General features: G+C 39.2%; 1 protein-coding gene across 1 annotated transcript in view; it reads left to right on the top strand.

The window, feature by feature from the left end:
- Positions 1 to 20: 20 nt before the first annotated feature.
- Positions 21 to 10615, top strand: part of USP1 (ubiquitin specific peptidase 1) — a 13320-nt gene continuing 2725 nt past the window's right edge. Inside the window, exons 1-7 of the mRNA XM_010169842.1 lie at positions 21 to 196; positions 1352 to 1475; positions 1835 to 1942; positions 2484 to 2644; positions 3109 to 3824; positions 5074 to 5244; positions 6355 to 6556. Of these exons, the coding sequence (XP_010168144.1) occupies positions 21 to 196; positions 1352 to 1475; positions 1835 to 1942; positions 2484 to 2644; positions 3109 to 3824; positions 5074 to 5244; positions 6355 to 6556 (1658 nt within the window). The remainder of the gene's footprint in view (positions 197 to 1351; positions 1476 to 1834; positions 1943 to 2483; positions 2645 to 3108; positions 3825 to 5073; positions 5245 to 6354; positions 6557 to 10615) is intronic.

Raw genomic sequence — 10615 nt, 5'->3', positions numbered from 1 at the left:
TCCCCCCCTCACCCGGAAAGATGCCCGGGGTCTTACCGAGTGACAGCACCGGGCCTGCCAGAGGGAGCCCCTCCAAGAAGAACAACAACAGGCTTTCGCTGAAGCTTTTCCAAAAAAAAGAAGCGAAAAGAGCGCTGGATTTCACAGAATCGCAGGAAAATGAGCAAAAGAGTTCGGAATTCAGAGGCTCGGAGATGTATGTAAGAGTTCTGCCCTCAGTAAGCCTCCCTGGCCGTGTTGTGCGAGAGTTTGTGTTTGATGCAGCGGATAAACAACGCTCCATCCATCCCTCCACCCACCCACCCCTTTCACTTGTCTCTTCCCGCATAAGTCGGCGCTCAAATAAACCCCGGCACCCAGTTAATTAACCTGAACCAGCTCCTCGCCCTAATGAAGTTACATAGAAGTTCTGTAACTGTTTACTTTTAAGAAAAACCCAGTTTGCTGTACTACAGACGTTGAGCTGGCTCGTGTAAACTTTTTAACAACTTTTTAACAACTTTTTTTACTTGAATAACTTTTAACACCTAGTTATTCCGGTGCTGAATTACTTAAATGATATTAAAACCTAGAGTTTTCCAAAATGAGTTAACGAGACACTGTGCTTTAAAGGTTATCCTGCTGCAAGTAGGAAGATTGTGCTGCTGACTGTTGTTAATCAGGGTGTTTCAAGCCCTGAGCAAATCTTGTCAGCTCGTTTCATTGCAGCTAGTGAGGAAACTTAAAGGGGAGAAATTGCTTAATCGTGGTCAATTACAAATGTGTTGGAGACTTTAAAATTTGGTTTCCTTGCGTCAGGACGGTCCATTATCAGTGTATAAAGTGCCAGGTTCATTGCTGCCCCCCTCCCCCTCTTTGTTTTTAATTTTTTTCCTGGTTTATCCTTTTGATTTACATCCAGAAATGAAGTGATGTGAATCTGGAGCAGGGAACAGCAATAGAAAATATGTGTTACATGTGTTTTTCTTAGCGCTGCCTTAAGAATGAACAAAGAACATACCAAAACAAGTTGTCTATAAAATACTTTGGTTCCTTAAATTGGTCTGATGATATTTTTTGACAAATATATATGGGAACAATGGCAAATTTGCCTGTTTCTTATAAACCTGTCCATTTTTGTGCTGGTTACTGAAAAGAAGCGTTAGAGTTGAGCGGTCAGTGTTTGCCCAGAGGAGCCACACAGCCGCTCTCAGAAACACCTTGACACGATTTTGATCTGTATCTATGATTCATTAATTCTAAAAGCTAGCCCCAAGGTGGTTGGTGGCCAGGAGGGAGATGTGCATGTGTACCAGGAGGAGTTATTTTTCCAAAATTCTCTCTTACACTCTTGTTTTCTGTATTTACACAGTGATCAGGTTGTTCCTGCAGCGCAGCCTCCCGCGCTCGTTAGCTGTGAGAAAAAAGACAACATGTTGCCTTTTGTGGGCTTGAATAATCTGGGTAACACTTGTTACCTGAACAGCGTGCTCCAGGTAAGATCACCTTCGGGGGCCTCACCAAGGTTATTGTCTTTTGGTTAAACATAAATGGATGAGAGCTGAAGTTTGATGTTGGATAGATGGTGTCTGGATGTAGCATGAAGGGAATTACAGTGTGAGGGGGGGAAAAAGATGATACTGCAGGAAATGTGTGCCCTGTTGATTGCCTTGATTGGGTGATTTTTCAGTTTCCACACTCTGGGCACTTCCCTGCTATGAAAAATCCCACATCTTCACATGCTGTGCAGCAGCCTTGGGAGATGCAAAGCTGGTTTGATCATAAATGTGGATATGTACCTTGAATAACTTCGTACTTTACCAATTATTCTCTTCTTTTAAACTGTTGCTTTCAGGTATTATATTTTTGTCCTGGTTTTAAAACTGGAGTAAAACATCTATATAATATAATTTCAAAGAAGAAAGAATCTTTGAAGGATGAAGGAGAGCAAAAAGCAGAAAAGGTAACAGATCTCACTACACCTTCCTTGTCGTTTTGCAAGTTTTCCTGCATGCCAGGAGAGTAATGAAAATTTAACTGTGATTTCTTCTATTTGTAACAAGTTTTGCAGCATTGTTTTCTACAAGGGTATTTCAGGTAAAGATACATCTGAGTTGTTTTGCACTTGAATTCAAACTCAAGCTTTTAGAGTGTCTGTAAACTTGTAAGCACAAGTCTTAAGTTTAAAAGAAGAAATCTGAGAAGATACCTCACCGTGTTTCTGACATTAAGATACTTATGATTCAGTACTTTGAGCGGATGGAAACTGGAGTTTGGGCAAAGATGGCTTGGATTTTTAAAATAAGGGGTAGTCTGAATTTATATTTGTTTTCCACTATCAAGAGGGCAATAAATTGTCTGAAACTCACCTGTTTGCTGTGGCAGACAAAAAAATCTGTCACATGCCTGTTAGAAAACTAAGTGAGGGCAGGAGAGGAAAAGTTTAACTTGTTGTTCCAGACAAAACTGCAAGTATTTTTATTATTTTTATATTGTCATTGCAGGGAAATTGCAAAGAAGATCCACTGGCAAGTTATGAACTAATCTGCAGTTTGCACTCATTGATTCTTTCAGTGGAGCAGCTTCAAGCCAGCTTTCTCTTAAATCCAGAAAAATACACAGATGAACTTGCTACTCAGCCACGAAGGCTCCTAAACACCCTCAGGTAAAGACGATGCCACAATTTTCACCTGAAGTTCTGAGGTCACTGTTCAGCACAACGTTAGAGACTTGTGGGAGGTGGATGGTCTTAAATTTGGGGTATCCTTATAGGAAGTAAGTTTTACCTGTTTATTGTTATCTCTGTGATAAATTCAAAAGTACATTTTCATTTAGTAAGAATATAATTTAAATCAGTTATGGATTTAAAACAGTTCTTAGCCTTAAATCTGTAAGTATTCTCATGGACCTGAGAAGGACCCACCCTGGGCTGCGATCGAATGCGTGTCTAAGGCTGTATCTGCCTTCCCACGGCTGGCTGTGACAGGGAGGACTTCTCTCTAGGCCTGGAGAGGATCCTCCCCTGCTTTTATACCTAAACTCCCTAATTTAAATCTCAAATCATGTTAGCCAGTTAGCAAAGAACAACGAGTCTTCATTGCTTTGCTCATATACTTTTACTTTTAATAGAGAGCTCAATCCCATGTATGAAGGCTACTTGCAGCACGATGCCCAGGAAGTTCTGCAGTGTATCCTGGGTAACATTCAAGAAACATGTCAGCTGCTGAAGAAGGAAGAATTGAACAAACTGCCCGTGGAAGAGCCTACAGCTAAACTGGAGGAAAAAATTCCTCAAAATACAGAGAGCAATGGAACTGGCAGCCCTGCTGAGGAGGAGGATGGTGTATCAAGTAGCCACGTCGGAGAGGCAACTGAAGACAAGCTACTCAAAGGAAACGGGAAAAGAAAAAGTGATGCTGAGGGTGGCAACGCCAAGAAAAAATCCAAAGTATCAAAAGAGCAAATTGCAGCAGAAGAAAATCAAAGACAAACCAGGTCAAAGAGGAAAGCGACAGGAGAGAAGCTAGAAAATCAAAGTGATGCCATTGCCAAGTGTTCCAGTGAAAACGAGAGCGCGAAGCCGACGCAGAAGAAGTCACGGCTTAGACTAAACTGGTTAAAATCTTCATGCAAGCAGCCTAGTATTCTGTCTAAATTTTATAGTCTAGGGAAGTTAACTACAAACTTGGGATCCAAAGACCCAGGGAAAGAATATGATGACTGTGAGCTGGAAGAGTCATCTGTCAAATGTGAAAATGGTAACAATAGTAAAGAAGATGGTGAACCAGCATCTCCCGTGGAAAGCCATAATGAAAAAGGAACTGAAAAAGAACCAAAAAAAGAAGGTTGGTGAACAAGTGTATGGGCTTAAAATTAGTACAATTATGATATTGCTACGCCTTGGAGGTCAGCCTTCAGACTGCGTAGCAAGCAGAGTTCTCTAAATCCAAAATTACATTTTCAGGAATTGAAAAAAATATTTTTATGAAAAAGAATTTATTTTTATACATGTTTGTTGATTATTTTTTTTTTTTAAATAACTTTACCTGTTTAACTTTGATCTTAAGAGGTATTTCTCTAATGTTATGTAATCATTGTACAGTATATATATATATATATATAAAAAAAGAGTATTAACAGAATTGGTCATTTTTGTCATCTATAGAAAGAGCAAGTGGGTTCAAGATGGAAAGGAAAATTACTGTCAGGAGCAAATAGACTCAAACCTCATTGGCTGTGGCTTTGTGTCCTAAGTCTTTACAAACAATAGCTTCTCCTTCCCTCCCTATACTATAGTTCTTCCATATTTCCAACCTTCCCAAGAACTAGGAAAGACACTGGGTGTCTGATATATGCTAAATGGCTGGCAGGTGTGGATTTTGTTCATGTCAATGAAGCAAGATACCTCTGAGGGAAGGGCCTTGGTATGAAATCAGTAATTAGTAATTTGGAACTTTATTTTTGATCCACCCATCAAGTTAAAAAAACCAAACAAACCCAAATGTGAAAGAGTCTTTTGAGATCTGTGTTTCTTCAGCAAATTTAACTAAAATTGGCCAACAAGTTCAGAAACTATTGGAGGAAAGGGCTGAGAATAAAGAAAGACCAGGCAGAACCACAAGTGTGATGCTCCTTGAGGATGGAGGCTGACAGTCTGTACAAAGAAGGCAGTGCCTTGATGACAAACACCACTCTTCCAGATGTGACACCATCACACTTTAAATATAAAACAAGAACCTGATCTTAACACAGAGATTAAAGTTTGAGGGCCAAGAGGAAGGGGCTTCCTAGTCACTAACAAGTAGATGATACTGTGAAAATTGCATGTGATCAGCAGCTCTTTTTTTATTATTATTATTTTTTAAATTCCTATCAAGGACCCCTAAAGGGCTCTGCCTGTAACGATGATACTGTGAAAATTGCATGTGATCAGCAACTCTTTTTTTATTATTATTATTATTTTTTAAATTCCTATTAAGGACCCCTAAAGGGCTCTGCCTGTAACAGTGATTTTCCAAGAAGGATAGCCAGGTTCTGAAGTGTCTTTTGAGTAAAATGCATCTTGATAAGTGATCTGGCATGTACTTTCTCTAGGTACAGAGCTGGCCGTTTTGGAATTAGTGGAGAAACTGTTCCAGGGCCAGTTAGTACTGAGAACAAGGTGCTTGGAGTGCGAGTGCTTTACTGAAAGAAGAGAAGATTTTCAGGACATCAGTGTTCCCGTGCAGGAAGATGAACTTTCTAAAACAGAAGAGAATTCTGAAAGTAAGTAATTATCAACAAGGGTTGTGGATGGATGTTGAGGAGGCTGGTGCCATAGTTATCGAGGAGCACTGCTCCTGTTTGTGCTGGTTCAAATTAGAGGCTGTTCTGTTATCTCTTGTGCTGGTTAACTTTAGACTTTGGAAACACAGTGCTGATAATCTGGACAGTATTAAAATTGATTCAGGTCCTAACACAACACAGACTGCTTACGGTCCTTCCCTTAGGTACTTGTTTTCCTGCTTATAAATAGGTATTTTCTCTGATTTAGGTCTTCCTGGATAAGAAATTCTTCTGCTTTTTCTTCATTTTACAAGAAATATCTGCATTTTTTTCTAAAGAATAAAATAAATTAGAAACCAGATTTTTTTTTTTGTTGTTAATTTGCTGTAAAAAATGATTATTTTATTTTTTTCAGTATTTTAGATTGTCCATTACCTTAATAGCATTTGTTTTATATTTGTAAATGTTACTCCTCTGGTATCTTTCATGAATTTTAGTGATCCATACTTAGTTTTTAGCTATTTTCAAAAGTAAGCATGGCAACAAGACATTTGGAAATTCCAGATTTTTAAAATAAATTGATTTTAGTTGTCATGGACTTAATTTGGAGCAGCTTTTACTATTTTTGCCCTCCCCGTTTTGCTGAAGGACGTCAGAGTACAGCGTGTGTGGTGGTGTTTGTATGTAAAACGTTACTGACAGTGCAGGTGATGTCATCAGCAGTGTGAAGCTGTCAGGGGAGGCAAAATGTAAGAAGTGAAGGGAACTTTCTGGTTATTTTGGAAGTTTGCCTTAATGAGTGAAATTCTGATCTCAAACACACGCACCCAATTTCCAGGCATGGCAACAGAATTAGTACGTGCGATCTGAAGACAAGCTTTGCAAAAACCATAGGTTTAAAGTAATAATATCCATGAGGTGGGATTTTCATCACTTCCTCAAATGATTCAAAGATTTGAATACATTTTGTTTCATGCATATTGAGTGTTCTTTACAGGAGTTTTTTGAACATGTCTTAACTTGACATATTTTGTTTGTTTTTCTTCTGATGGGATGCCTTGGAAATGTAAATAATCGCATATCTGTGAATTTAATGATTCTCTTTTATAGTTTCTCCAGAGCCAAAAACAGAAATGAAGACTCTTAAATGGGCAATTTCACAGTTTGCATCCGTGGAAAGGATTGTGGGAGAGGACAAATACTTCTGCGAAAACTGCCATCATTACACAGAAGCAGAACGCAGCCTTTTATTCGATAAAATGCCTGAAGTTGTAACAATTCATTTGAAGTGCTTTGCTGCTAGTGGCTTAGAGTGAGTATGCAGCTTGACTGTGTGACTGACGCAAGAGTGTGCTGTTGGAAGGGAGGGAAAGCTTATCAGAAGACATGAAAATGCTTTTGTAACTCTTTCCAAAAGCAGATTTCTCCATTGAAAGTAACTGAAATCAGTGGGGACACAGCCCCTCGTTTCATAAAGGCTTTCTGTTGCTATCAGTAGTGGCAGAAATTATCTCGGGAGAATATACTTTTCACGAGACTTCTTAACAAAAATTACCTTATGTATCTTCTTACAACAGCCTGATAAGCCTGATAGTTCTTAAAACTTTGTTTTCTTTTAACATCACCTGCCTGTGTGAGTTTAGAGGCAGGTTTAAGTACTTTAGCAGAACAGGTAATGAAAACAAAACTGAATTTTATGGTCACAGCTAGTAGTACTTTCATCTCTAACTGAACATGAGTACCAAAATACCTTAAAAAAAAAAACAACCCACAACATTTTAAAGATCTAACACACAGTACAGAAATCCTTTAAAATACAGTAATACCAATGTCATTGATGTTCAACTGCTGAGCGATCAGTTTGATGTTATATACTGTCAGAATCCTTATTTTTTTGGAAGAGATTATTCTTACAAGTGTTCTTCACTTTTTTTCATACTTAGGAATTTAGGGATTTTCTTAGCAAAGGGAGGGGGGGGGACAAAACCAACCCCATCCCTACAGTACTGTACACAAATGAGTCAATGCCATGACACTTCATGCACAGCATTTTGCAGTAAACTGTTTGTTTCTCCACTGAGATTCAAATGAAAAATTACAGAAGGCTTGATCAGGAAAAGCTTCTCTTAAACTATAAAATATTACCCCAGATCCTCCAGAAAATGGTTACACCATTAATTGTGTTTTTGAGAGTGACTCTACAATTTTAGTAACATTTGCAGACTTGGCCTGTATTTTCCACTTCTGGTATTCACCAAAACATCCCTTTTGCTCTCTGCATTAACTTTGCCAGATGCAGCACGAGACGATAAACTTGTGTTGGTTTCAGCATCCCCTTAGCTGGCGTCTGCTCCTGAGAGCCAAGCACGCTTCTCTGCTGCAGCCTGTGGTGTACAGCCCGAGACCCAGCCCTGAGCTGCTCTGTGACGTGCAGGGGAGGTTTAGATGAGATATTAGGAAGAAATTCTTTTGCTGTGAGGGTGGTGAGACAGTGTCCCAGGTTGGCCAGAGAAGCTGTGGCTGCTCCTCCCTGGGAGTGTTGAAGGCCAGGCTGGATGAGGCTTTGAGCGACCTGGTCTAGTGGAAGGTGTCCCTGCTGATGGCAGGGGGGTTGGGACTGGATGAGCTTTAAGGTCCTTCCCAACCCAAACCATTCTATGATTCTATTATTTAGGCACAAATTTGTCCCTTTATCCACACAGATCCCTGTGCTTTGCATTTATTTCCTTCTTGGTTGGCTTTAGACCTTCAGAGCCCCCTTGCCAGCAGGAAGTCTAATGCCTGAAGTCTTCCTTGGAATTCAGTTTCTAATATTTGTGTCACCAGTATATGTTAGAACTTGAAGTGTACAGGACCTTTGGCAGTTAACAGATACAACATGTCAGTTGACAGATGATTTGCCAGCGCCTGCTCTATAAACAAGTGCTGATGACTGTGGTCAGTATGAATCAGACTTGTAAAATAACTATTGTCAAGGATTATATTGAGATACTTTTGCAGGTAGTTTGCCAAGATTGTTAAAACTAGAATTCTCACTCTGCCTGTTTTTTTAGTATTGTTTTTTTTAGGAATATCTAGTCTGACAAGGTAGAAAGGAAAGTTCCTCTGTCTCCGTAATGTCTGCTCACATCTCTTCATACAAGTCTAGGATCTAACACAGAAAATTGTCTTTTCATTGTTGTACACGATATTTGACTGTCACAACAAGGCACAGAAAAAGTTGCACACTTATTAACAGCTGTAATGCTATTGGTGAGTAGCCCTTGATGTGAGATGCTCTCCTGGTGGGATTATAGGCTATTCAAAAAAATACAACCCGAGATGTCCACCTGAAAGGAAGCCTCAGTATTATCTTCAGTTTGCTTCTCCATCTGCTACTTTTTTGTTTCTGTGAGGAAGTTCTTGCAGGTTAACCAGCCATCATCTCCTACGTCGCTAACCTCTTCCTCAGTCCTGGCAATCTGCAGGTCCTTGCTCCAAAATATTCAGACCTATATCCAGGTCAGACTGAATCCAGTCTCTCGTGGTGTTCCTCATGTCTCCTCTGAATCATGCCATACATTTTCTGCCAAGTGCTAGCAGCCAGAGATTGAGGAAGTAAAATTGGAAAAATCAGATGTAGAACTGGAGTCAGTGACGAAGCGGAAACTGCTTAAGAAGATTGTTTCCCACTTTTTTTGGCTGGGGTGTTTTTATCTCAGACAAAACCATGTCATTTCTAACCATCTTGATGTGGAGCAATAAAGCACAGCTCCAAATCAAGAGGGGAAGAGCTGAGGCCAGGAAACCAAAGCACTGGCTTGCTCCAGAGTGTCCACAGTCACTCCTATGGTGGATTTTGAACAATGGGCTTTGGATTTTACCCCCAGTTGCCTTCTGTAAACTTGTAATATTTATTGTAAAGCTACTACTCTTCTCATAGCTGAGACAGCAGTGGTTTGGCCTAATAGTAGTAACAGACTGGCTTGCTGGCCTTAAAGATTTTTTTTAAACTAAGAATCTTCATTTTAGCTCCAATAAAAGTTATGAAATCTTGTTCTGCTTCTCAGTTGTGCTCTACCGAGTTTGCTGAAGACCGAGTTTTAAATAAATGAGAAGTGAAGCCGAGGGGAACCGTTGCAGTTAGTAGGGATTTGCTTCATCTGTTCTAGATGCTGGCTTGCCCAGTGCTTGGAGTTTTATTTGTTTGTTTGTTTGTTTTTTAATAAAGCAGCCAGTATGGAAATCTACTTGCCTGGGGAGGAGTAATTCTTTTTGGCAAGTGTGTGTGCAGGGAAAAAAAAATCCTAGGCCGTGTGTGCTCAGACTGGCAAGCTATTAAGGAATGTGTAAGTGGTCACATCTAATTAAGCATTTCCACTATGTAAATTTAACAAGTGAAATGGGTGAGAAAATTAGATTTTTTCATCTTGTGAATGGTATCAGGTAAGACCAGGTGATTTTTTCTTTTAAAAGCTTACTTTAGGTTTTGTTACAGTCACATTTGCTAATTAGTGAAAGCAGTGATTATGCAACCAGTCTTTATTTGGAGTATTTCTCATCCTTATGTGTTAAAAGCATTGCAATAAAAGTGTAAGTCTTTAAGGGTTTATAATAACTTGAGGTGTTAATTCAGTGCAGTGGGTGAAGTTCCAGTGATTTATGGCCTCTAAAGAGGCAGTTGCAGAAATCAGGTTTGTTGTGTATGAATTGTGCATCAGTCAGAGGAGGCAGAGAATTCTGCGTGCGATTTTTCTGTCTTCAGATTTTTATCATTAAGAAGAACAAAAAGCTAATAGGAAAAGATTTCCTCTCTTATTTCCTCCTCCCCAAATCTTTCTGGTGCTGGAGCTCATTCAGAAGAAAGGTAGAGCCTGTTTTTGGGTTTGGTTTTTTTTTAATGTTTTCTGTTAATATGATTGTCATAGTGTGCTTGAGGGGAAGGGGATTTCTGATCTTAGAATATCAGCAAGCAGCTTCTCTGTTTTGTGACTCTTCTGAGTATCTCTATCTCTGGCTACAAATAATGTGGGTTTTCAGAAGATTTACGTGTTATTATTTCTGATAATATACTCTTTTGTGTTTCTTTTGGTGTAGTCAAATATTTATGGTGAGCCTAGGTCTAAAATGAGATTTCAGTTAATTAGACTTGAGTGACTGAGGACATCTGTGTGTGTGTGTCAGTGTATTTATGTTTATAAGGTTTTATGGCTGTGAAATGTTTAGAAGCACAGCAGAATCAAAACTAAACCTGGTAAAACAAAAGCAATATTCTGTTACTGCAGAATTATGTTTATACTGCTGGTGCCATATCTACAGGTTCCTTGGATTAAAGATAGTTATTCTTTCTTATGATACAATGCAAGTTGAATAATAATAGTTAGGTCTTTGG

The sequence above is a fragment of the Antrostomus carolinensis genome, unplaced genomic scaffold (genome assembly GCF_000700745.2).
Source record: "Antrostomus carolinensis isolate BGI_N321 unplaced genomic scaffold, ASM70074v2 scaffold10406, whole genome shotgun sequence".
NCBI classification, from domain to species: domain Eukaryota; kingdom Metazoa; phylum Chordata; class Aves; order Caprimulgiformes; family Caprimulgidae; genus Antrostomus; species Antrostomus carolinensis.
This window is presented reverse-complemented; position numbering and strand designations above follow the sequence as displayed.